The 26,105-nt window shown below is 55.0% G+C and overlaps 9 protein-coding genes across 9 annotated transcripts; 4 read left to right on the top strand and 5 right to left on the bottom strand.

Annotated features, from left to right (window-relative positions):
• Positions 1 to 299: 299 nt before the first annotated feature.
• On the top strand, positions 300 to 1,970 carry PHYSODRAFT_306319 (hypothetical protein; the record flags this gene model as incomplete). Its single annotated transcript, XM_009538278.1, has 1 exon — positions 300 to 1,970. The coding sequence occupies one exon, from the start codon at positions 300 to 302 to the stop codon at positions 1,968 to 1,970; it is 1,671 nt and encodes a 556-aa protein (XP_009536573.1).
• Positions 1,971 to 2,345: 375 nt separating this feature from the next.
• PHYSODRAFT_254224 (hypothetical protein) lies at positions 2,346 to 2,930 on the bottom strand (the record flags this gene model as incomplete). Its single annotated transcript, XM_009538277.1, has 1 exon — positions 2,346 to 2,930. One exon carries the CDS (start codon positions 2,928 to 2,930, stop codon positions 2,346 to 2,348), a length of 585 nt encoding a protein of 194 aa, XP_009536572.1.
• Positions 2,931 to 4,718: 1,788 nt separating this feature from the next.
• Positions 4,719 to 4,949, bottom strand: PHYSODRAFT_527557 (hypothetical protein; the record flags this gene model as incomplete). The annotated part of the gene is made up of 1 exon (XM_009538276.1): positions 4,719 to 4,949. A coding segment is annotated over one exon (231 nt), but the record flags the coding sequence as incomplete, so codon positions are not given.
• Positions 4,950 to 6,778: 1,829 nt separating this feature from the next.
• Positions 6,779 to 7,021, bottom strand: PHYSODRAFT_434924 (hypothetical protein; the record flags this gene model as incomplete). Its single annotated transcript, XM_009538275.1, has 1 exon — positions 6,779 to 7,021. A coding segment is annotated over one exon (243 nt), but the record flags the coding sequence as incomplete, so codon positions are not given.
• Positions 7,022 to 10,764: 3,743 nt separating this feature from the next.
• On the bottom strand, positions 10,765 to 14,012 carry PHYSODRAFT_340187 (hypothetical protein; the record flags this gene model as incomplete). The annotated part of the gene is made up of 12 exons (XM_009538274.1): positions 10,765 to 10,861; positions 10,940 to 10,980; positions 11,033 to 11,396; positions 11,445 to 11,500; positions 11,541 to 11,651; positions 11,747 to 11,857; positions 11,887 to 11,985; positions 12,034 to 12,252; positions 12,285 to 12,539; positions 12,574 to 13,360; positions 13,428 to 13,789; positions 13,836 to 14,012. The coding sequence occupies 12 exons, from the start codon at positions 14,010 to 14,012 to the stop codon at positions 10,765 to 10,767; spliced, it is 2,679 nt and encodes an 892-aa protein (XP_009536569.1).
• Positions 14,013 to 16,495: 2,483 nt separating this feature from the next.
• Positions 16,496 to 17,206, top strand: PHYSODRAFT_288847 (hypothetical protein; the record flags this gene model as incomplete). The annotated part of the gene is made up of 1 exon (XM_009538273.1): positions 16,496 to 17,206. One exon carries the CDS (start codon positions 16,496 to 16,498, stop codon positions 17,204 to 17,206), a length of 711 nt encoding a protein of 236 aa, XP_009536568.1.
• A 4,574-nt stretch (positions 17,207 to 21,780) lies between these two features.
• PHYSODRAFT_526990 (hypothetical protein) lies at positions 21,781 to 22,431 on the top strand (the record flags this gene model as incomplete). The annotated part of the gene is made up of 1 exon (XM_009538272.1): positions 21,781 to 22,431. A coding segment is annotated over one exon (651 nt), but the record flags the coding sequence as incomplete, so codon positions are not given.
• A 426-nt stretch (positions 22,432 to 22,857) lies between these two features.
• Positions 22,858 to 23,172, bottom strand: PHYSODRAFT_377140 (hypothetical protein; the record flags this gene model as incomplete). The annotated part of the gene is made up of 1 exon (XM_009538271.1): positions 22,858 to 23,172. A coding segment is annotated over one exon (315 nt), but the record flags the coding sequence as incomplete, so codon positions are not given.
• A 624-nt stretch (positions 23,173 to 23,796) lies between these two features.
• Positions 23,797 to 26,046, top strand: PHYSODRAFT_527031 (hypothetical protein; the record flags this gene model as incomplete). Its single annotated transcript, XM_009538270.1, has 3 exons — positions 23,797 to 23,837; positions 23,925 to 25,376; positions 25,533 to 26,046. The coding sequence occupies 3 exons, from the start codon at positions 23,797 to 23,799 to the stop codon at positions 26,044 to 26,046; spliced, it is 2,007 nt and encodes a 668-aa protein (XP_009536565.1).
• Between the last annotated feature and the right edge of the window lie 59 nt (positions 26,047 to 26,105).

Genomic DNA, 26,105 nt, shown 5'->3' with positions numbered 1-26,105 from the left:
CCACGGTACAGTACATACAGTATAAGCTCGCCCTGCAGTGAAGCTGTTCCGACGACGAGCTCCGAAGGCGCGGCACAACACCACCAGAAGTTCTGGTTCTGGCAGAACCCCTTCAACATGAACACGCACAGCTCCCATCGAGTGGATCTTAGCCGACGACGCTGAACCGTCGGAAAAATGCCACAGTAAGCTCGCCGTGCACGGGGGTTGTATCCACCGCGACGGCACCAGTGCACCGCTGTCCAATGCTCATTTCCGAATCCGCCTCCTTCCAGACGCACCTCGACACCAACTTCACAATGGCTGGTGCCGCGACCGACTCGCCTTCCAACAAGCGTCCGCTCAGTATCGAGACCGACAAGAAGAATGACGCCGCCCGCATCCCGGTGACGCTGCTGTCGGGTTTCCTGGGCAGCGGCAAGACGACGCTCCTGCAGCACATTCTCAAGAACAAGGACCACGCGCTGCGCGTGGCGGTGATCGTCAACGACATGGGCGAGCTCAACATCGACGCGGACCTCGTGGCGTCCGCCGGCGTGCTCCAGCGCGAGGAGCAGCTCGTGCGTCTCGAGAACGGCTGCATCTGCTGCACGCTGCGTGTGGACCTGCTCGAGCAGATCGCGCGCATCGCCCAGCAGGGTGAGGTCGACTACATCGTGATCGAGAGCTCGGGTATCAGTGAGCCCATGCAGGTGGCCGAGACCTTTGTGTTTGAGCTGCCTGAGGGCGCCGAGGAGGCGTACGCTGCGATGAAGGAGGATGCCGCTACGTCTCCGAGCAGCTCGAAGCGCTCCCGCACCGAGTCTGAGGTTTCTTCGGCCGACGAGGCCAGCGCCACCGCTGGAATTCGCTCCGTTCAGCTGGACGAGCTGCTGGTGCGTGGCGACGAGAAGCTGCCGCTGCTGCGCGACATTGCGCTGCTGGACACGTGCGTGACGGTCGTTGACGCGGCCACCTTCTTCCACGTGTTTGACGACCCGCGCATGCTCGCGGACGTGGAGGAGAACCGCAGCCAGCTCCCCGAGGGCGACACGCGCACCATCACCGACCTTCTGATCGACCAGATCGAGTTCGCTGACATTATCCTGCTCAACAAGACGGACCTCGTGCCCACCAAGGACGTCGAGGCTATCGAGAAGGTGCTGCGCCGTCTCAACTCGTACGCCAAGATCGAGCGCACCGTCAAGGGCCGAGTGGACCCCAAGATGATCCTCGGCACCGAGCTCTTCTCCTTCGAGCGCGCGTCCAAGCAGACGGGCTGGCTCGAGTCGCTCACGGTGCCGCACACGCCCGAGACCGTCGAGTACGGCATCGGGTCGTTCCTGTACAAGGCTTCGCGCCCGTTCCACCCCGCGCGTCTGACGGGCATCATCCAGGACGAGTTCGTGATTGTCGAGGCGCCGACGCTGCCCCCATTCCCGTCCGACGACGACGATGGACATGATCACGATCACGAAGAGGAGCAAGAATACGAGCAGGAGGAGGAGTCTGCTGAAGGAGACCAGGAGATGGAGGAGGAAGAAGATGGTGAGCCCCTGGGTGAGCAGGAGATCGCCAAGCGACTCGAGAGCAAGCAGAACGGCCTCTTCAAGAACCTTCTGCGCAGCAAGGGCGTCTTCTGGCTCGGCACTCGGCCCTACAACTACGCCACGTGGTCCCAGGCGGGTCTGTACTGCACGCTGGCCAACGGCGGCATGTGGATCGCCGCTCTGCCCGAGGAGGAGCGGACGCGCACGATGAAGGAGCTGCCCAACTACAAGGAGCTGATGGCGCGGGAGCACGGCGACCGTGGCCAGGAGCTCGTCTTCATCGGTCGGTTCTCCCAGGAGGACAATGAGATCGCCAATATCCGCGCGGCACTCGACTCGTGTCTGCTCACGGACGAGGAGATGAAGCAGTACAAGGCTGGCGACGTCGAGGAGTGGGAAGACCCCTTTGAGCCCTGGGAGTACTACACCTTCGAGGACTAAAGCGTTAGTGTTAGGCTCAAAAGTAATGTACCGCGTAGAATGTTATTGATGATATCGGTTTGATCGATTCCGTTTGATCCTCTCAAGTGATGTTGGCTAGCTTGCAAGGGAGCATTGATGTTACAGTGTAAAGTTGCTATTGGAGTATGGAGCGGCTGTCTGTCGGCTTAGTAGAGCAGGATGGATTGACGGCCTCGATGCGGAAGTGGTGCAAATGTTGCGTAGATGTAGAAGATGCGATACAAAGGTGGTTAATTCACAAGGCTATATGCACATATATTTCTGGTGAATGGAGCGATTGGACACTTGCAACGTCCGCGAAGTGAATCCTCTTCCTTTTACGTGATCTCACGCAGCGTTATCCCAAGATTTTCATCACTTGTACATGTGACGCAAGCTGGAATTGTAGCCACCTTCGTAGGCGTCCGCCGTACCCAAGAAAGTGTACTGCTCGTAGGTTGGCGGTGTCAAATTGAGCGGCGGCATCTTCTCCAGACAAGACTTTTCCAGTCGCTTCAAGTCTCCTGCATTATTGATGAATGACTCGAAGATCTCCATGCCGCACGTTTTACTCGAGTAGTCATTGTCAACGAGGAATGTCCAGACAACCGATCCGTGCACGGTGTAGTTAAACGTGACCAATTCCTTGTTGTCCCCTTCAAGCGCATCCAACAGATACTCGGCGTATTTGTGGGGCGTCTTGGCGTCCATTTTACTGCTCAATAGTAGCACGCTGGCGTGACTGGGAATTGCGACGGTCTTGTTCCAGTATTGGTCGTGCTCGTACATGATCGCGTTTGCGTCGTAGTTTCCGACGCCCAAATCATTGCACCACTGGGACTTCTCCTTCGAGAAGGCATAATACACCGAAGCTTGCTTGTACACGGATCCATCCGACAGCTTCGTGCTGGCAACGCGTGCGTTCATCTCATCAACCGACGGTCCTGGAATCTCCCACATCTCGGAGAAGCAATGACGTAGAACAGCAGATTCGAGTAGTACGGGTCGCTCTGGCCCATGTAGTTGCGGTCATCGTTCAACACGTCGAAGAAGTTGTTGATGACATCGATATCCTCAGACGCACAGCGACTCAGTCGGTAAACAAGCGGCGGAATCAGAGATCGCTGCTTCGGACTTGTCAATATATACCCCAGAGCCTCCCGTAGCTTGAAAGACGGCTCTAAGTTGCTCCATTCGCTAGTTTTACTGTTCACCAGCGCAGCACATGTGACGTTTGGGTTTTTGTCGAATTGATCCAGGACGTTTCCAAGCGTGGTGGGCAAATTGTGCCTCGAAAAATGGGAGCTACAGACTCGATCCTGGTAAAAAAAAAAGCCCAAGAAGCAGAGGTCGGAAAACAATATTGCAATACAGTAAATAATTGGGGTTTCCAATAAAAATCTTTATTATTGGACGCCCCCGGTTCCAATACAATATCATATTGACCCAATTATTGACAATAAATATGATAAAAGTCCTCTGGCATAGGATTTTGACTGATGATGTTAAATTCTAGTTGCTAGAGGCGTGAAACACTTACTTAAATGCCACATTCGAGTAGCGGCTACATATAGTTTTTTTTCCTTGAAGACTGTATTGTCACTTAGCTACCAGTAGCTTACTACTCCTGTCTACCACCAACTAACGACAAAGCAACCTGGCCCCGCTTGTGCTAGAAACGTCACGTGCAGGGTGGCCCTCCGATTGCGGAGAGTCCGATGAAAATCTAAAGCACGACCTCAGAGAGGACAGGTGATCGATCTCGCCACCCACGAGGTTCGGCAGGCACAGGGCACGGGCCCTGCACCTACCTGAATGCGGCCGTAGTAGCCGCTGTCCCCTACATATAGTATTTGCCTGACCTATAAAAGTCCGGTATACTATTGGTGAGCTCGCCGATAGAAGCAGGTTTGAGCAAACTAACAGGACACCGGCCTCTATCATAGTACTGCAAACATGCAACTTGTTACTACGCGTAAATTGAACCTCAGGTTCACAGTGAAGCCTTCACTGTTAAAGCTTGAAATCAAAACAAAGTATGATACTAAATTGTTTGTTTCGAGCGCTGATGATGTTGTCCTCGGCATGGATGAAGAAGGTGAGGACTCCCCACCTTCTCCCCCCTCTAAATCGATAACATAGGATGTTCTATGCTCCAATACAATATAAATTACGGCAATATTTATTATTGTTTGTCAAAGAATTGTAATATTTATTAGGGCTTGACAATGATCTCAATACAATATGATACGGTATTGGCGGACCTCTGCCAAGAAGTGCTCCCCCCCCCACCTCACCGAAAGCGGTCTCATCCGTTGAAAAGTATGCGAACTCGTCCTCCGATACTCCTGACACGTAGGAAATGCCGTCCATCACGTACCCGACAACCTCGGGAGGGTCCAGATGCATGAGGCGCTCAACCAACGCCGTGCCGTAGCTCACCCCGAACACGATTGTGGTCGCGCCATTCGTGTACTTGGAGATGAGAGTCGCCAGATCAGTAGCGGCGCTTGTGATGGAGAAGCCAGCGAAGTTAGAGTACTTGAACGACAGCGACTGGGCACAAGCAGCTACTTCGGTAGCATCGATTTCACTGCCTTGTGGGGAACCGGGTGTTTGTACTTGTGCAGTGTCCCGTTGAGCTTTGCGTGCAGAGAAACCATCACGAACTCCACTAAAATGTTGCATTAAACGACGAACAAGGTAAGTTTAGTGCCAAAGTCCCCCAAGAAACAGCGTGGAATGATACTAACCGTCGGGTGAAGGTTGCCCCGTCCCACCTGGCACCAGCCAGACGTTAGTAGCTTTAGCGGCGTTGACGCCGACCGCCGGTAGACGCTTCACGAAGATGTCGATCATCGGGTCGGAAGTGCTGCAAATACCAGGGTAGCACAATGGCGCGGTGTAGATAGCGCACTCCGCCTTCTGGCCGCGAGAAGTCCCGCCGTCCGAGAAGGTGAAGTCGGTGCATGAGTACCATACCTGTTACACAACGATTCGGTTGGCGCCGTGCTGGCTACTGCGGAGGCTTGGGTAAACGCTATTGCCAACACGATGGCATGGCGAAATTTCATGAGGGAAGCGAGCCGCTGAGTGCGTTGTTGTACGAAGCTGGTGGAATCGGAAATGAAAGCATGGCGTCGTTTACTGCTGCCGGCCAAAGCGCGAGATCGTTCTGTTGATTTGACAGGAAGAGAGACATTGCATGGCATTGAATGTATCCTGAAAACCCATTCGAGCTGTGCGAGTTTCCTTTATTGCAAGCTTGACGCTTTGATTTACTCCTACGCTGTGGGCGTTGTGATCAGGAAAAACACTCACATAGGTACCAAATGCTATATGGGCATACTGGGCCATAGTTGTCATTTTCGAACAGACAACCGGCATGCCGCCAGCTTTCCACTGTTTTTTTGTTGATGAAAATCGAGACACTCTAGACCGAAAATCCTACTATATATTGGGACTTTCAGGAGTATCATCAAGGAAAAACGGAGTAAACCGCGATGGCGAAAGAAGCCAGAGTAGGCATAACGTAAATTCGATGACCAAACCGAATTGCTGTGATCAATAGCGAATGCGACGTGCTCCACAGATGCAAGCCTCCTCTTCTATTACGTGTGTTCGGTCTTAGTTTCACCTTCTGTACTGTGCTACGGGGTCCAGCCAGTGTTGGACCCGAGGTTGAATTTGCCGAATCTCGCTGCTTGTACTGTAGCCATGAGATCGCAGAAGAAATCGCAGCCAAGTCCATTAGGGGGTTTCAATGTAACCATTAAACTTGAACGACGTTATGTTGGGTCCAAAAGATACGTCTAGGCGTCTTACTGCACGCGATTAAAAGTTGCGTCATGTTCATAATTTTTGGTGTTGAGGTATCGGCTAGCTCGGCACGTCAAGCGCTGGACGCGCCGTTTTCGATCAGGATTCTGGCCACATCTTGGTGCCCTGCCAAATACGCGACACTGAGAGCATTGTGCCCACTGGGAGCTTGTTTGTCAACGCTAGCACCAGCTTGCAGCAGAGCCTTCACTACGTCAGCGTGGCCTTTGAACGCAGCAATCATCAGTGGCGTCTGGCCTGCTCCATCGGCCAAATCCACGGATGCCCCCTTCTCCAGCAGCAACTGTACCAATTCAACGCACCCTGCTGACGCTGCCCATAACATTGGGGTAATGCCGGCTCCATTCGGTAAGTCTACGGCTGCACCCCCGTCGAAAAGGACCCGTGCAGCTTCCACATACCCACTCTCACATGCAACGCTCAACGCAGTTGAACCACCGGAAATCTGCTTGTCGACGTCTGCGCCCCTCTCCATCAACAACGCTATCACGCCGATCTGGTTGTAATGAGCGGCTCGGATCAAGGGGCTAACGCCGCTGCAGTCCAGATTTTCTGGCCCCGCGCCACTGTCGAGAAGTACTTGAACAACATCCCGTGCCCCAACTGGCATGCCGCTGCCAACGCTGCAACGCCTTGTGGGCCTTCCACTGCTGCTCCCTTTTCCAGAAGCAGCTCTACGATAGGAACGAAGTTATTTTGCGCCGCATACGCAAGCGCAGAACATCCTTCGTTGTTCTCCGAATCGCTGAGCGCCCCAGAGTCTAAGAGCAATTGGGTCACCTCAATACGACCGTGCTGAGCCGCGAGCATCAATGGAGTGCAGCCCGCTTCACTTGCCAAGTTCACCGATGCGCCGAACTTAATAAGCAGTCGTGCGACTTCGACGTTTCCATTGTGGCAAACTGCAAACAGAATCATCTCTCCGTCACCAATTTCTCTGTTAGCCTTAGCTCCGTTTTCCAATAGCCTTTCACCACGTCAATATGGCCAAGTCCTGCAGCATAAACCAGCGGAGTGAGACCACCGTCGTCGACGCAGTCGACTGACGCACCTCGGTCAAGAAGCAGCTGGACAACAGCCGCGTGGCCACTTTGGGCTGCCACGGACAATGGTGTCCTGCCGTGCTCATTCTTAAACTCAACATCCGCTCCACTCTCAACCAGCAACTGGGCGATCTCCACGTGTCCAGCTTCGCACGCTACGACCAGTGCAGTCGTCTGGACCGGAAGTATCCGGTCAACATCCACCTCTTGTTCAAGGAGCGCCTTCACAACATCGATATGGCCGTTTATGACGGCTCCACCCAATGCAGTGACGCCCTCGTTGTTAGTTCGATCTGGTAAGGCTCCATTCGCTAGAAGTAACTGGAGAACAGCCGCGTGGCCACCCACGGCCGCATGCATGAGCGGTGTCTCGCCCTCTTCGTCCGTCGTCTCGACTGATGCACCGGCATTAAGGAGGAGTTGAACGACATCGCTGTGCCCCGACCCACACGCAACCCCCAGTGCTGACACTCCATTCGCTACTTGCTTGTCAACGCGCGCCCCTTTCTTCAACAGGAGCTCCACAACATCGGCACGGCCTTTCAACGCTGCCAACATCATGGCTATCAACCCCGTGTCGATAGTATACTCAATGGATGCCCCCTTTTCCAGAAGAAGCTCGACAACTTCCGTGTGACCAGCGTCAGCCGCTAATATCATCGGTGTAGCTCCCTCGTCGCTGGCTAAGTCGACTGTAGCGTGCTCGTCAATGAGCAGCTTTGCGCTCTGCAAGTGTCCGTAGCGACAAGCGGTTCCCAGCGCAGTGTCCCCATCCGCGCACGTGGCGTCTACGTCTTCCACTGTCGCGAGCAACAGCTTCACTACGTCGATGTGGTTGTGCTCGATTGCGCCGACCAGCGCCGGGTAGCCGTCGTTGTCTATCCGGTCAATGTAAGCCCCGAGATCAACCAGCACCGTTACGATAGCCGCATGACCACACCTAGCGGAGCGGACTGTAACCTTCGTGGTCTTCAACGTCGATCTCAGCCCCAGAGGCGGCAAGTACTCGAGCCATCTCAGCGTGGCCCAGCTCGCACGCCAATCCTAATGCGGTTTCCCCGGTCGGCAACTGCTTGCGGACGTTCGCTCCTGTCTTTAGCAGCACTTACGACATCGAGGTGGTTCTGCGCTAGAGCTTCAACGGTCTTGGTACATGCCAGCCAGCCTTGAAAGCTTGTATTAAATTTCCGGTACTTTCATATCCCCTCGTTCTACCTCAGAACCGTCCGAAGGGGTAGTTCCGAATAGCGCGACGTCGCAGGTAGTAGAAGTAGAGTCCCCCTACCAGCGCGCCGCTGAGGTGGGCCACATGGCCGATGCCGTCCTGCTTGTCCGTCGCGAACGAGTACGCGTCCTTGAAGATAAAGAGCGATCCGCCCAGCCACGCGGGCATGGGCACAATGCCAAAGAGCAGCAGCGTCCCGTGACGCTGCACTGGATTGACGCCAACTGGAACCTGCGATCCGTCATCATAGGATTCATACGCGCGGAATACCCCCATACTGGTGTTCGGCTAGCTGACCACCTCCTTGACGTTGTGAAATCCATGGATGGAACGCTTCTACACACTATCTGGGCGATCACTACCGACAATGCTACGAACAATGCAAGCATGGTGCGGTCGATCAAGGCAAAGCTGCCTCATGAAGTTGAAGCGCACGCTGAAGCGACGATGCCGTCGTCAGCTGCTGCCATGACGGCTGAATCAAGCGCAATGCTTTCCGAGCCACACGATGTCTTTCAAGTGCGATGTCTCGCACATGTATTGCAGTTGGCTGTGAAAGAAGGCCTAAAGGTGTGCTCCATCATAGACACGAGTATTGGCCATATTCGAGATGTACTGAAGAAGCTGACGGAATCGATTGCGCTGAACGAAGAGCTGAAAAGGGCGTGCAAGGTGTTGAAGGTAACCTTTCGTCAGCCTGAACTCGACTGCGTTACTCGTTGGAATAGCACCTGGGAAATGGTGCTGTCAGCCATCCACCTGCGCAAGCCGATTGAGGAACTGCTCCACCGCATCCGTGAAGGTCACGAAGGTTACACGGACTACGCCATCAAAGCCGACGACCGGCTTGCTTATTCTCTCGGAGACGAAGCCTGGGCAATGCTGACCGAGTTCTGCAGTTTCCTCACACCCGTAAAGGCCGCAACTACCATGATGTCTGGAAAAAACTATCCAACCTTTGGCATGGCTGTGGTCGTCTTTACGCTCATCTCCAATCACGCTGCCAAGGTGGCGCTCCATGCTAACTCCAGCTTCACTGCAGACTTCGCGACGGTATTCAAGTCGAAACTAGGCGAGTACACGGCGCATGTAAAGAGTCGCGAAGCTCAGATAGCCGCTGTTTTGGATCCACGGGCAAAGTCACTTCTCCCAAGCATAGTTGACGACATGGGTACCATCCGGCAGTACGTCTTGGACGAGTATGGCTCATCCTACAAAGCCCGATTCGAGCGCCAGCAACAAGAGGCAAGCAGCCCTCGTCTCAGCCAGCAGGAAGAACGCGACGCTGCACTTGGAGAGGCGTTATTCCAGCTGATCGACGACACGTTCGGGTCTGACGAGCCTGCCAGCTTCGAAGGAGAATCATTCGCGTCAGAGCTGGACCGTTGGATGGCTCATCGCGACAAAACAATGAGCTCCAAGACGAGCAGCCACGAAGTTTGCGCGTGGATGAGAAGCTTGGACCAGTTCCAAGAATTCAGCTCATGGCGCGTGACTTTCTTGCTGTCATGGCGACTTCAGTTCCTAGCGAGCAGGCTTTTTCAGCAGCTGGTACAACAGTGAGCAAACGACGCGCACGCCTCGGTGACGACGCCGTCACAGCCATCTCTGAGCTGCAATCGTTTCTGGATTTCAACGAAGCAACTCTCAAACTTGAAGCCGACGGGACCAGCGAATAGTCATTACCCACGCATCACCTCCATAGGGACCCATATCAAACCAAATACACGCTATTGATTCATCATCCCTCCAGTGCAATTCATTTCGACGACTCTGCTGTAGGCGAGGTTCGGTTCGAAGCCGTCTAGACTCAATAATTCTATCGTGAAGCCTTCGTTATCCATAGTTCTGCGCTGCAGAATCCTCCCGAAATCCACGGCTACCACATGCGAGAACAAGATGACTGTCGACCAGTTCGACCTCGTTCCTCTCGCGCCGACCGTGCTACTGGCCAGAGCTCGTGTGGTCCTCGAGTTCAACTTGAGCTCTCCAAGTCCGGGCCATCCTCCAATCGACTACATAATATGTAGCACATATCCAACAGATCCAGTCCATTCCAGCTGCCCACAAAGTCGGCCCTATTCATGATCACGGGCGGGTTGTCGACGGCGGAGCTGCCAGCGTCCGCGAACGCCCGCATCGAGTACACCGACATGGCGCTCGTGAACCACATGAACAAGCAGCACCCGTTCCACGCGCCTCGAACTCGTACGAGTCTGTACTCCAACTGGAAGCATAGTTTTGGTCACAACTTCCAGTCTGCCCTTCAAGTAAAACGCCGATGTCGCCCACGAGTTTTAGACGGCCGCCAACAACGTCACGAAGCTCGAGCAAAGCCCACATTTCTGCACCGAAGGAGACGGCCACCCCACGCACTAAGTCACCGACGTGCTGTGCGCACCCCCAAGTTCGTCGCCGTCGGAAGGGTTGAAATCTTCACGCAGCAGAGTCCTCTGCCCTTCTAGAACAGGGGCACTTGCGTCTTAATCACTTGCGTCTTAATCAAGTGTAAGCTTGTACATCAATAGCTCCACATAGGCTAAGCCTTTGTCGTGAACTGCAACTGCATCTAGTCCTGCGCTTCCACAACTTATGGGCTCTTCGTTCCCTCGTGTATGTTCTCGAAGTACGAGAACTCCAAGTACTCGTGAGAACCGCATAGTCGCCAGATTCAGGGGCTACTGGTTCACCAAAAGTGCGCCGTAATGGACTTCTGTTTCTTCCGCACCATCTCGAGGATGAAGAGACCGGACGTCGTGCGCAGGTGAATACCACCAGGGCACCTGGTCTCGCGATGACCAGGGCTCTGCCGGGGTTACCATGGGTATGGACCGCTACCAGGAGTCCTCGGTTGGTCGAACCCAAACGCCATCGGCGCCTGCTTCATCATACCATACTGCACCTAGCGCAGGAACGCCACCACAGGGCTCGCATTCACCTCCTCTTGAATCGACCGTGCCGGTCTCCATCTTCGAACCAGCCTCTTCACGGCACAGCACGACCGAAGCCTCCACGAAGCTCAGTGAGTTGATGGACGCGTAATGCTTCTTCGCCGTCAGCTCAAACGACAAGAGGTCACAGACTCTCACCGAGGCCTCGGCAGCAAGCTTCAGCCATGACTTCGCCTTCAGGATCTCCACATCCTCCTGGCGCTTGGTCACGAAATCGTCCGTCGGCTTGTCGATCAAAAACATCGGCTCAAAGTCATTGAACGATCCGCGGATCAGGAACTCGCTGTGCAGCTCCACCAGCGGCAACAGCACCTCCTCCAGTTGCTCGCCCACCGTCTTGCGCGAAATGAGGACCACCGTGCACGTTCTTGCCGCTGGCGATGATGGGGAGACTGCCGACGTTTGACATGCTCACGAATCGTGAGCATCGTGAGTCACGATGTCGTCGTCAGGCAGGAACGTCGCGGACGCCTTGTGCAATGCCAGCAGCTTGTACGTGTTTCAGGTGCACCAGGTGCACCAGGCCCAGCAGGTTGGCCTTCACCTCCTTCGTGAACACCGACCGGATCTGCGGACGCCACGGCACGATCGTCACGAAGTCGGCGGGGGCACCCTCCTCGTCCTTGCTGGCCCTCAGCGTGGATCGAGCATGGCAGCTCAGGGTAGTACTGGAACGTCATCTACAGCGCCACGACGCCAGTCTTCCGCCAGGCGAACCTCGTTCACCACAACGGCAATCGACGCCTCCTTCTTCGTGATCTCAATTACGGGGCCCGAGATGTCGATGGGGCTGTCGAACACGCGAACACCGGCGACATCGATCACGTACTTATGGCCGCCGGAGGGAGAAGACGCACCGGGATCACAAGCCGCATCTTCTTCTCCACGACGTGAGTTGACAGGATAAGCGCCTCCAGCCAGTCCTTGTCGCGCACGGACGCGGCGAGCGCCGCAATCTACTCGTCAGCAGACAGAACGGTGTCCTCCTCAGTGGAGATCGACACCTCCACACTGCCTTCGCTCTTCGTGACCTCAGCACCGGCGATGTCCACAATCGGCTTGGCAGCAGCAACCGGTGCGGCAGCAATCGCACCGCTCTCCTTCACGACGTTGATGAAGCCAGTATTGATGCCTCCCTGAATATCCACCTCGGGCTCGTCCACCTCCGTGCCGTAGCGGACAGCCACGGGGTCCTGCAGGATGAACACGCGCTGCTCGTCGGACTCCCGACACCGAATCCAATTCCTCCGAGTACCACAGAGAGTCCCATCTTGAACCTTGTCCTGGATTCCGTGTCGATCGCAGGCACGAAGTTCACCGGCTTGCCACCCATGCGGCACAGCTCCAGGAAGAAGTCGCAGTCCGGCACCGACATCAGCGTCGACACCGTCGCAGGGTACTTCGCAATGAATGCGCTCAGCGTTTCGCGCGGGTTTGACTTGAGCTCCGACTGGTCAAACAGTGCGCCAGCGCTCTCGTGACGGAAACGCTCCTCCGTGCGCGTGATGAACTTGCTCACGCGCGAGACGTACGTGTCGTTCCACCCAGCGCTGCGGCTTGACTTCCACCTCCACGTAGGTCAAGTCGACCAGTCGCGTCAACACGTCTCCGTACGACATCTCCTCCAGCTCCGTCGGGACAACCTCGCCGGTCTCGACGTTGCGCTTACAGCCGAAGTAAGGCTTCTGGTAGTCCGCGTTCAGGTGCGCGATGATGTCCTGCTTGTTCAGGCGGAGCGCCAGCTCCACCTGTTCGCGCGGGATCGAGAAGTACTTGTCGTTGAACTCCTTCCACAGCAGCGCGCAGCGGTTGGCCACCACGTGGATCGGTTCGCCCAGCTCCGATGTCACCGTGACAACGTCGCCCACGACGCCCGTGTAGCTCGTCTCCCACTCCAGCCCCGACTCGATACCAGGAGTGTCCACCAGCAGCTTCTTCACTGCCGGCGCGGTCGCAGCCTCCTTCGCGACCATCACGCGAGAGCCCATCAGGATACCATCCGCAGGCTTCTTGTGCAGGTGGCCGCGCGCCAGACTCCACTCGCCCGTGAGGTACTGCTTCGAGTCCTCCCAGTTGCCGAAGCCAGAGCCCACCAGCAGCAGCACGTTCGACACGCGACGGATGGCGGCGTACGTCTCCTCCATCGGCTGGTGGAAGGCGCTGGTATCCCAACACAGGAGCGTGCGCTTGAGATGATGTCGCAGATGGAGGCCGTTGACATCAAGGTGGTGTGCTTCAAGACCGGTTCGGTGGACGGTATCCACGCGGTGCTGAAGATTGCCGCGGTGATGCCGTCGATGACCGTGATGCTGCCGTGGACTGGCGGCCGCGCTGGTGGCCACCACAGCTTCGAGGACTGTGGCGCATACGAAGAACCATGGGGAACTGGAAGCCTCACTGCTTCGCGTTCAGGTACAGCATGTTGATCGCGATGCCAAGACCAAGCTTTATCTTCGACACCAGCTCGTTCACCGCGTCCTCGAAGATGTTCGGGCGCGACAGGCCACCCGCCGCAAGCTCGCCGTGGAAACCCGCGTTCTGGATTGCTGCAACGAGGTCAATACATTCCAGGCTCGTCGTGGGCTTCATACCCGCGACCATGATGGGGGGCTTGTTCAGCGCGTGCGTGAACCTGTTGCAGAGCCCGCCCGACGCAGTCACATGCGGGCCGAACTTCTTCGCCCACATCAGGCTGTCCTTGATGGCGCACTTGACACGCTCAACGTCCTGGACCTGCTTCGGCTTGGCCTCAGTCAGCAGCTGTGTGTGTGGAAAGGAGCCAACAGCGGCAAGTACGACAGCGAACCCGTGAGTGCAGGATGCGCATCTGGTTGGCGTCGGTCTTCGCGAATAGGGCCTCCAGCGCCTGCTTCAGCAGCGTCAGCGTAGCCGCGAAGCCGGTCATGTGCATCATGGTGCGACGCTTGGCCGCCTCGATGACCTTGAGCACGTGTTCCATCTTGCGAACGCTCTCGACCAGCATCGGGCCGGCATCCGCGACCTTCTTTCAGCTGCGCGCAAATGAGTCCGAGGGAGGCCGGTCGCGAGCCCTCGCGCTCGCTGTGGCGCCAGGCGCTGCTCTTGCTCTCCAGTCCCGCGATCCTCAAGAAGAACGCTCGCGGGGAAGCGCTCGGGTGAAGTCGTAGGGCCAACAGGGCGAGCGAAAACCTGCAGGAGCCGCAGGCGTGCGCAGGTAGTGTCAGCTGCAGTCCGAGTCGACCCCTTGGGATGGAGTATCAAACGTGTATGAGGATAAAGAGAGCACATATCTTATTGGTTCTTAATCGCTTGTTTTAAGCCAATTAGATGCTTCTGAGGACCTTTCTATATGAATCCACCTCTATTTATGATCTGGACTATAAGCTATTACAAAAGGTTTTACCTTTGTAATCACATATCGACGAGCGGATCCAATCGACTCGGAGTCGGCGTCGATCGGAATCAGGCGATTCACTGTCGGATCGGGTCAAATTAGTCAGACGAGGCATCCCGTTGATCCGATTGGGTCGATTTAACACGCCTATACCTTAGAGCGTGTTCGCCAGGTAGCTGGAGATGGAGATGGCCTCTCATCAACTCTATTTCTTGTCTTTTGATTGGTCAAAATAGTTTAGTTCACAACGTGACAACTGGAGAATTACGTCGTCTCCTTCTCCAGCTCCCAGAGGTGGAGAAGGAGAAAGTAGCTGGAGATTGAGGCAGTTCAGCCGCACAGACAATGGACGAAGAGGAAGCTGCACTGGTTGAGAATCCGACGATGCGCCACGAGGCCCTAAGGAACAGATTCGTACCGTGACCTCACTGCACTTTGAGCCCATGCTACAGTCAGCCGCGTATGCAAGTTGGTTTGAAGGCAATCTTCGCTGCACCAAGCCGACTTTCCTACGGATTGCTGGTTTACTACGAGATCAAGGTGTTCTATTTGCTGCTGCCAAAGTACGGCAGCATAGCTTTGAGAAGAAAGTTGCAGCCGCGCTTTACTTTTTAGGCTCAACTGGTGGGTACCGAGAGGTCGGTGGTGCATTGGGTATGTCACGGAGCTACGTAATGGAGATTACGACCGAGGTGGTGCGCGTCTTATGAGCAATGGCGGCGGCTGTCATTTCGTTTCCACGGAGGAGAGAGGACTGGGATGCGATCGAGTCAGGTTTCGCTGCGCGTCATGGCTATCCTGGTGTGGTGGTCGCCACTGGCTGACGGAAACGGAGGCGCAGCTCTCGGAGCGTCATCGGCAGTTGCCACAAGTCCGGTGTCTCGGGCAAAGTAAGGAGAAGGAGAGCGAGTCGTTGCAGTTGCACTGTGATTGGCTAATTTTACCTACATGCGCTCTGTTGTAGCGAACAAGCTGGAGATGGAGATGCACCAACTCCCTGCAGATATCCATCTCCAGCTGCGTCGCTCTTAGGTACCCATTCACGGCTTCAATGATTGTGAGCGGACCCCATCCGATGATGTTCATTCAGTACAGCTGCTAAATTGCCAGCCAATCGATGACCTGGCTACGTACATGTATTGGGTTATCTAAACTCACCATCGACACGGGAAAAGGCTCTCCAACGTGATAGTTTTCAAACCTGATGACCGCTCTAAGAAACCTCGAGCCGTTTGAAAACACGATCAATCCAATAGTAAAGCAACGCATTAGCCAGCCTTTTTCGGAGTCCGTTGGTTGTGTGTGAGGTTCTAAAAGAAATGCACCCCACCAACCATAGTACTGTACTGTACCCCCACCATCCCTAGAGCATAAGCTTCTTGCTGCCGGCCTAACATAAGAAGTGTTGTATGCGTTGTCTGCTGAGATACCATATCAGCTATCCAGCCAAACAGCCGGATACAGCTGTTGCAGGTGCCTCTCATTTACTTATTACTTCGAAGTAATACATAAGTATATTTTATGTATTTAGTTATAATGGGGGTGGTACAAAATGGGAATGATCAATCACTCCATACAAACTTCTTCATAAAGACTTCGCCCGTCTCCAAAATGGCTCCTTTTTTGGCAACCCCATTATAACTAAGCCCCCACAATCACTAAATAAATACGGTAGATGACACCCAGATCTTGCCCCGTTTTTGTTGCACTTCGATAGCGCTCTAATGTGTAGAGTCTGCGGAATACCGTAAGCTACAAGCCAAAAACTTAACTACCCCCCCAACCCCCCTCCCGTTCAGATTTACATTTAAAATGGCTAGTGCTGTATTCTTTTTGCGTTACAGCATCAGGAAATACTACAACAGGTTGCACTTATTGGGTTCGTCAGCCATACAGAAGAATGCTCACTGAGTACTCTTCTGTATAGCATTGCTCAGGGCAGATCTTCCCAGTGAAGCTCCCGACCCCATCCGATGATGTACAGCTGTTAGCTTGCTAGGTTGCTGGCTCCCGTTTACAAGCAAGCCCAGCTGCAGTTCCTCCATTCACTTTCAATTTTGCCTCTCCGGCCAGTCGATCACCCAAGCGCAGCCATGGAGCTGTACGGCTTTGTTCTGCTAGCGGCCGCAGTGCTGGTGGCGAGTGCTGATCTCTGCGCAGCGTCCAAGGAATCGCACTTGACCGCAGCTGACGCGCTGACTCACGCGTTACAAAACGAGACCCCGACCAAAAGGTTTCTAAGAGTTTCTACTACCAACAAAGACGACTACGGGGAACAGAGGGGAATTTCTGTGGAGAAGATTTCGAACGTGTTAAAGTCAAGCAAGACCAAGGAGTTGGAGGCACTGCTGAAGGCCGACGACACTATCACCAATGCCTTCAAGAAGCTAAAACTAAGCACCATGCCTGTCGCCCAGAATAACTTTGTCAAGACGGAAATGGTGGTCAAGCTTTTCTCAAGCCGCAACTTCAAGGTTTGGGCCAAGCATGCCGCCCAGATAAACAAGCAGGACCCGGAAGGTGCTATGGTCAACGCGCTTAGAAAAGAGTTTGACGACAAAACGCTGGCGAATATGATCTTGGTGGGCAAGCTTTCATGGAAATCGAAGAGTACCGCTAAGAAGATGGAGAAAGCGCTGTTTAATGCGTGGTACTCGGAAGGAAAACGGCCGGATGGAGTGCTTGCGGACATACTGATGGTGAAATTTCACGACATTCGGAGGAGCCCGCGAGCGATGGCTATTTGGGCGGATTACACCGACTACTTCAAAAAGCGAGTACTTGACTATGGTAGGGGTAAATAGCTCAACACCATGAATGGTGTCGTCACTACACGCTCTGCGGACGGAAACATGCCGCCAACAAGAAGAGAATACTACCGGTAAACAATAACCAACCGCATTTTCCTTCTTGTTCACAGGTCGAAGACCTGTGCTAGGCCCCGGCAAAAAACTTGTAACTTTCCAAAACCGGGTGCCAAACCGGGTGCCAAACCGGGTCTCTCTTTCTTAATTGTAATGTTTAAGCTAATATCTGGTACCCGTCGATAAATGCTAAGATTTATGCACATTATTTACCAAAGGTTGATACTAATCGTTCATTCTTGACCAAAACCTTCAAACACTTACGGACGCTCCAGTACACTTTGAGAGCGTCATGGCCTCGCTGAAGGCGTATCAATTTGCGCCATAATCGACCAAGCTTAGCTGAAGATGACCAATATGCCTCGTCTAGCTGCAGGCTGCATTTTTTACATGTCAATTTGCTCAATACTCAATCGCTTAGCCGAAGATGCCCAACTTCGTGTCTGTCGCCAAACCAATCAGCTCAACTCGACGGTGACACGAGCATCGCTCGTTTGAATAAGACTTTTTCCCTGCGTTGAAGCACCCACTTCCAAGGAATTGGCCCATTAGCGTATATCTCATTCCGCAATTTATCCCCCAAGCCCTCAAGTTAAAAGTTTGTTTGGTTGTTTTGTTTTTGAATTGAGGATTGTTATTGTCACTTAGCTAACATCCTCAAGTTAAATGGTCAAGATCAGCGCACCATGCGTCTCTCCTTCGTTCCGCTACTGTAGCTCTCTCGTCTGATCGTTAGCACACAACATAGTACAAAAATGAGCACAGTATACCTTACCTGCAAAATGAATGAAATAGCTCTCTCGTTGCTGGCGCCAACGCAGCCATTGGACGCTGACCAGGGTGTTATGTCACCGATGGCCTCATCAGACCAGGCAACCTCAATTGGTGACTTTCGGTTCCTGAGAACCCACCACGACAAAGAAGAGCGGGGCTTAGCCTCACAAAGGTTTGGCTGAAACATCATTTCCGTATCGATACACTTCAATGTGCGCAACTATTTGTTCAAGTACGCATTCTCGGGCAGATGCTGCGGCTGCGAAGCAGGCGCAGTAGATGTCCACGTTAGAATCAACTAGAGAGTTGGGCTGGTAGTGCTTTTAAGGATTAAAAACAAAACAACTTTGGGGTTTACTCAATTATTATCCGTTTTCATCGTCCATGAAACTATTCGTCGACCTGTGTACCCTCCCGGAGCAACGCTCCGGGTTGCCTATCCATGTTTTAAGACCGGTGCCAGCGTGTAGTTGTATTTTGGGTGGAAATATAAAATGACTTTTACTCAGCTTTTGCCCCCACCGGTGGCAGTGCTCTAATGCAGTTAAGTAGTACTTTACTTCATAACATACATGTAGATTCATATTGTAACATTACCGACAACCAAGCATGCACTCTCCCTTCATCTACCACATATCATGGTCGACCGCCTTGCCTGTCCGTACGAGCCAGTCGACGCAATAGAGGTCGTGCCGCTTTGCGATGCGCAGCAAGCGTGCCGACGGGATCGGCTCCGGGTAGTGCTCGAAGAGCCACTCCAGGATTTCCAAGTGGCCCTCGGCCACCGCCTTGATCGAAACATCGGCTGTACATGTAGCAAGCCCCTCGCGGTGGAGGAAATCCAGGATATCGAAGTGGCCGCCGAACGTGGCCGCCTCCATGGCGCGATTGTTGCATCCCGTACCGTAGTTTGAGTGCAGCCACTGCAAGATGTCGAGTCGGCCTGCGCCTGCTGCATTGTTCATTGCAAACAGGCTGCAGCCTTCGTTGCGGTGCATGTGGAGCCACTTGATCATGTCGAACTTGCCTTGTCGGGCTGCTCGGTCCATCGCGTCGGTCGTACAGCCTTCGTCCCGGTTGTGGTGCAACCACTGGACAACGTCCATGTGGCCGAACGCGGCAGCGTTGTTCATCGCCGCGGTGGTGCAGCCCTCACTCCTGTTTTCGTGCAGCCATTGCACCATGTGGAGATGGCCGTTCAACGCAGCGTCATCCATGGCAGCAGTCGTGCAGCCCTCGGTGCGGTGCTCGTGCAGCCACTTGACCGTCTCCAGGTGTCCATTGGCCGCAGCTTGGTCCATGGCAGCAGTGGTGCAGCCCTCGGGTCGGTGCTGGTGAAGCCACTGCACGATCTCGAGGTGTCCGTTCATGGCCGAATTGTCCATGGCCTTGATCGTGCAGCCTTCGGTGCGGTTCGCGTGGAGCCACTTCACAACGTCGAAGAACCCTCTCCGCGCCGCGCCGTTCATGGCAATCGTGGTGCACCCTTCCGTCCGATTGGCGTGCAACCACTGCACCACCTCCAAGTGTCCATTCACCGCCGCCTGGTCCATCGCCGCGCGCTCGCACCCTTCGCTGCGGCTCGCGTGCAGCCACTTGACCGTCTCCAGGTGGCCGTTCGTCGCTGCCATCGTCATCGCGCTCGTCGTGCAGCGCGAGTCGTTCTCGTGTAGCCACTGGACCACCTCGAGGTGTCCGTTCGCGGCCGCTTGGTCCATGCGGATGGACGGACACTCCTTGTGGAAGCAGTGCTCCGTCAGCCACTTGAGCGTTTCCAGGTGTCCGTTCTCGGCCGCGTTGGCCACTGCGTTGACCGTGCACTCCTCGGCCGCACCGACGCTGTGCAGCCACCGAATTATGGCCAGGTCTCCGTTGCGCGCGGCCTCGTCAATCAAGAACTGGTGTTCCGGCGGTGTGGTGCGTCTATGCAGCCACTGCGCCACGTCGAGGTGGCCGCCGCGCACGGCGACCAGCATCTCCCTGGCGCCCCAGAACACGTCCAGCGCCTCCTTCTGCTCGTGCAGCCACTGCAGCACCTCCACATGGCCGTTGCGGGCCGCAGCCTCCACGGCCTTGGTCACGCGCGCGCGGGGGAACAGCTCGGCCAGCAGGCGCAGCACGGAGACGTGGCCGTTGGCCGCGGCCGCCGCCATGGCCGTCGTGGCCAGCGCCTGGCGCTGCAGCTTGTCCATGCGGCGCAGGTTCTGCGCGTCCCGGGCGGCGATGCGCGCCACCAGGTGCTCGTGGCCGGCGCCGCTCGCGCGGGCCAGCGTCCAGAGCTGCGAGCAGTCCAGCAGAGCGTCCAGCTCGCGCGTCACGTGGTCCAGCGCCTCGACGCGCGGCCACTGGCGGCAGACGAAGGCCACGGACGCGAGCAGCGACGGCGACGCGGGGGGGGGGCGGCGGGCAGCGCGGGGCATCGATGGCGAGATGGGCTTGGGCGTCGTCGTCGTGGCCGGTAGCGCGCAGATTGAAGACTGCTGGCCGGCATCCTGAAGAGATGCAACGACCAACAGCTGGCGTCGACCAAGCAGAAAAAATGAGTGAGCAATCGAAGGTGAGCCCCGGCTTCCCCGCGGAACATATCCGATTAGACAGGGTTACGTGTGTGATTGGCTGGATTGTTTAGAGGAATTAACCGAAAGTGTCTTGCACACGAATTCTTGTGGCGACGCTTGGCGGACGCATCTCGCTGGAAGGACGCGATGGTTGACTCGACCGTTCTGGTGCGTTCACGTCGAGAAGTTCACGGGCCCCGTCGACCTCCAACAGCTTTGCTAGCAATGCTGGCTATTATATCGTTGCTCGGCTGGTGTTGGCGAGGCCGAAACCGCGGAGCCTAGAACCGCAAACGGTCAGACAGAGAGGTTCTGAGTCGAGATTCGCTAATAGAGCACCGCCCTCTGGCCTCTAACGGTGTTTAACAGAGCGTTTCGCTTAGGCATTATAGTCGCTGGCAGCGACTCGCAGCCATGGCCGAACAAGCAGCACTTAGAATTGCTCCCGGGCGGCAGGACCAGGTTGTTTGGTGCGCATGGTTGCCAGCCACGTGCCAGTAGAGCGCTTAACCAGTTCAGAACGAAACGAAAATCTGATAAAAATCTGAGAAAATCTGATATCTTTTCGTCCTCTCGATTGCGTCTCGTTGTCTGAGGACGACAACTTTCGTAAGAGCTTGTTGTGACGAAACGGAATCAGAGGCGGAGCCAGTGTGAAATCTATAGTCTAGCCATAACGATGGACTCCAACAGCGACAGCGACAGCGACGATGATGTACTCGCTTACCGCCAGGCGGCGAAGGAGATGCTGGACACATCACGCGTGAAGAGACTACATGGAGACTGGGAGGCGGCATCCAGGCTGCGCCACAGCGCGTTGCTATTGCTATCGGAGGCTTCGCCACGATACTCTATACCCCGTGTCCGATTCGACATCAACCACGTCACGGATGACACCTGCCTGCTGTTCTACCACCCAACGCCATCTACGCCGTTTACAAGCTTCATTTCAGCTGCCGGACGTCATTCGCACGGGCGCGAGCTCTCGTACGTGTTGTAGCGGTCTCTAAGGACTCTGCATCACCCTACACAGACTTTGCTACCCAACGCGATGGATGGAGATGTCAGGTATTTACGGCCGGTGGTCCAGCGCTCTAAGTAGTATTTTCTACTTTGTGATCGATTTTATATATTAGCGAGAGATGCAGCAGGTTGCTCAAGGGGAATTTAGATTATGTGAGCTCTAAATTGCATGAGTTTAGCCAAGCTATCTACGATCAAGGCGCTGAGTTGGACCGTATTTGGGGGTTCGTGGACGGAACCGTTAGGGGCATTTGCAGGCCAGGAGGGGCTCGGGAGCAGCAAAGTGTGTACAGTGGTCACAAACGCAAGCATGCGCTCAAGTTCCAGACCGTCGTTACTCCAGACGGCATGATCTTCCACCTACACGGGCCGGCTGAAGGCCGAAGACACGACATCCTACTGCTGCGAGAGTCCGGACTGGAGGAACGAGTCCGCCGCGACGGGAGATTTCAAGGCTACTTTGTCTACGGGGACCAAGCGTACGGCCGTACCGATGTGTTTGTATCTCCTTTTAAAGGATCAAGTTTAACACCCGCTCAAGCTGCAATAAACGCCTCCATGTCGAAGGTCAGGACGTCCGTGGAATGGCCGTACGGCCAGGTTGTCAACTACTGGGCTGGTGTCGACTACAAGAGAAAAATGTGCTTGGGAGAAGTTCCTGTAGCAAAGCTGTACAAAACTGCAGTGGTTCTGACCAATCGTATCACTATTCTTAGTGGAGGGAACAATAACAGCAGATATTTTGGTGTGGAGCCTCCGTCGCTAGAAAGCTACTTCTCCGTTTATCATTACAATATACATGCATTTTAGATTCACTTGTTACTAATAGCTGAAGCTAACAGTTTTAAAATGGACTCGGTCTGAGCAGCTTGCTGCTGGATCTGCTCGCGTAGCAGCTCTTGCTGACGTTTTTGCTGCTCGAGTTCTTCTCGACGAAGTTACAGCTCTTCTCGGTGAAGTTCGACCTTTTCCGCTTCCAGTTTCCTACGCTCGATAGCTTCTTCAGGCTCCTGGTCAAGCAACGTGGAGAGACGACGGCGCTTAGGATGGCCTGAATCTTTGGTACCAGCGGCAAGCCTCTCGGAAACCCTGTTCATACAATTACATAAAAGCATTCAAAATTAGACGAAATACATTGCAGTCAACACACCATTACGAGACTACCTTTTTTCTGCTGCCTGCATGAGGAGTTGACCTGCAGTCTCCAGCTCCTGCGTTTAGAGGTCGATTTTGTCATTTTTCCTGCTGTTCAGCCACGGCTGCGTTCTTGAGCTGCTGAAGTTGCTCAAGGATGTCATCGTTCTCTGTGTGCACCTCGCTGGTGCCGCTAGCGGCTTCGTTTCGCGCCTTCCGCACTACATACTTCCGTAAGAGAAGACGGGTGCGGTCCCTGCACGCTCGAAAGCTAAAGGCTTCTGACAGAGTAGCGTTTAGTCGGTTAGCCACTCCCTTCCACACACCTGTTACTGTTTTACGGTCAGCAGCAAATGGAAGCGTGGCGAGGACTTCAGATAACAGAGCCTTGTCGCTGGTGGCGTTGAAGCGGGAGCGCTGCTCCGGCTCGTCAACTTCCTCAAAGCTCTTTTCCTCGGAGCTATCCTCAACATCGTCGGGCGCAGCATCCTGTTGCTGCGACTCAGGGCCTTGCACTGGTGACAGGGGAGGGTCGTATTGGCCAAGCTGAAGCGACGCAGTGGAGCCCAAGGTGAGTATCTCGCCGGAGCTGTCGCTCTCCATTGTCTCTGGTATGGCTGGCAAGGAGGGAGTTCTGAAGTGATTTGATTCGTTGCGTTGTGATTAGCTTAAGCGCCCTTTTGGAATTTCGGTACGAAATATTGGGACGAAGTTTTTTTTCGTCCTGAAAGGCGTTTTGGTCCTGTAGCTTAAACGCTCTATTGTCGACCGCGGTCGCGCACGCAATCGGTGTCGGTCCATGTTGAAGCCACTTGATTGATAAACCGCCCTCGCTTTAACACACCCTACACACCAGATTCACACTAATGTAGCGTCAACCACACCACCACACTTCTCTTTTTTGGGGGGAGTCCACGCAGTTTCTGTAGCCATCGCTTTTATTGCTTTTCGGACCAAATTCAAACCGCCCCGCGTCTTTCCAATCAAAAACACACCCAGGCCCAATTGCATCGCGCACCTCCAGCAGCACCTCGGGACGCCATGAGCGAGGGACGCCTGCAGCACTTGCTGCAGCCCATCCGGTGCGTCTCCTGCTCCACCCCCCCCCCCCTCTTCTACCCCTCCCTCTAACCTCGACGCCTCCCCCTCCTCCTATGCAGGGACCTGAGCAAGAACTGGAACATCGACCTGGCCTCGGAGCTCGAGGAGTACATGGACAAGCTCGAGCACCTGAGCATCGCGTTCGACCCGGAGGACGGCGCCAGCATCGCGCGCGAAGGCGACGGCCCCGGCGTCATGAACTTCGCCGAGGCGGCGCTGCTGATCCAGGGCACGAGCGTCATCTACAGCCGCAAGGTCGAGTACCTGCACGCGCTCGTGTACCAGACGCTGGCGCATCTGTCCAAGCAGCAGGACGACAAGCAGAGCCACAAGCAGCAGAGCGACGAGAACGGGGAGCCAATGGAGGACGGGGACGACGACGGAGATGCCGGCGCCAGCGTCTTCAAGAACCCGCTGCCGCTCTATGACGAGCTGGAGGAGGCCAAGCCGACTCATATTACTCTTAAGAAGGTTAAACAGGAGGACGAGGAGACGGAGAGTGACAGACGCAGGAAGAGGAAGGAGGCCAATGCGCTCAACCGGAGCAAGAACAACATCCAGGCGTCTATTGCGCTCATGGGATCGCTCGTGCCCGATGAACGCGACCACGGAGAGACGTTCAAGCTGCTGTCGTGCAATTTACACGCGAGTGGAGTTTTGTTGTTGGATGAGGCGAGTAAGAAGTATCTCGGAGCGAAGCAGAGGGCGGCGGGGGACCAGTCGCTAGTGTTTGGAGAGACGCCTGGAAGACAGGGAGGTATGTGGGTCGCTGGGGATGGAGAAAACCCGTCCATGGCGCTGAACTTTGACGATATGGATGCGGACGAGGATGAGGACACGAACGACAACGCGTTTGATAAGCAGCCGGATTATGAGTTTGATGGCGGAGAGCCTATGCAGGACGATCCGATGGATGACGCTGCGAATGGCGAGCAGCAGGAAGAGACTCCTGCTGAAGAACCGCCTCGTTCTGCTACGCGTTCGACGACGGCGTTACCAGCAGGTGAAAAGGATCCGTGGGCACCGCTGGATGCGTATGATGCCAGTACGTCGGTGGCTCGGCCATTCAAGAAGGGGCGGTCGTATCCGCGCGTGCCGGCGTACAAGAAAAAGAAGGCAGGCCAGGCTGCTCTCAGCAACAAGGAGGGTGCCGTGGGGATTGATGATGACGCCGAGCAGGACGGTCTCTCCGACCCTGCGTTCCAGGACCGCTTCTTCATGGGCTCGAATGGACCGCAGTGGGCATCGTGGGTCTGGACGGAGACAGGAAGCGAAAACCCGCTCGAGAAAACCTGCAAGCGCGCGTTCTGTAGGGCGTCGCTGCTTGTCAAGACTTGCGATGCACTCTGGCAACGTGAAGCTAAATGGCGTAGCATCATGCGTCGCTGTGAAGCTCGTGAGAAGCAGAGTGCCCAAGCAATGTTGCTGCGTGAACAGGCCATGGAGGAGGAGGAAGCGGATGGAAACGACCAGATGCAGGCACTGACACTATCTACTGCCACGGCAAGGCTTGACATGGCGTTCCGGAATGATGCTAACGGCAATAACGATGAGGACGACGATAACAATGACGACAATGACTACGACGATGGCTTTGATGGTGGCGACTGGGATCAAGTCAACGACATGGACGACCCCATGGGCTCGTACGAGGCGGCTGCCTCAGCTGTGGGCAGTGACGGTGGGCCGCTTACTTACGAAGAGATCTGCAGGCAGCACTTGGCTTCCTTCATGTCTGGTACCGAGAAGTACGTGCGCGAGACGGACCTGAGCAAGCAGGTCAGCGACTGGCAGGAGAAGCTGACCCCTCTGCTCAAGCAGCAAGATGCCCACCCGCCGTTCGATATCCACCTCTACGGTCGTGAGATCATCGAGCGTCTTGCGGAGGAGAAGAAGAACAGCAGCCTCGATAAGCGCAGCAAATCCACGAAGCGGGACAAGAACAAGCGCGCTAGAGTGGAGCCTGTTTCGGACGATGAAGAGAAGAAGAAGGAAGCAGTGCCGTTTGAGACGCTGGTGGTGGGCAAGAGTCAATTCGAAGTCTGTCGGCTTTTCCTAGCCTCGCTGCAGCTCGCTAACACCGGCAATGTGGCGCTTTCTCACGCACATACTACAGCAGACCACGGACGCGTGCCATTCAAGATGGAGTTACTTAGTACCGCCAACGCCTACGAAACATTGCAAGCTTGATCTGAACAAATCATCGCAAATATATAGAGCATCCTAGCAATACTTCCAAAAGGTAGCTT

The sequence above is a fragment of the Phytophthora sojae genome, assembly GCF_000149755.1.
Source record: "Phytophthora sojae unplaced genomic scaffold PHYSOscaffold_11, whole genome shotgun sequence".
In the NCBI taxonomy this organism is placed as follows: Eukaryota; Oomycota; class Peronosporomycetes; order Peronosporales; family Peronosporaceae; genus Phytophthora; species Phytophthora sojae.
This window is presented reverse-complemented; position numbering and strand designations above follow the sequence as displayed.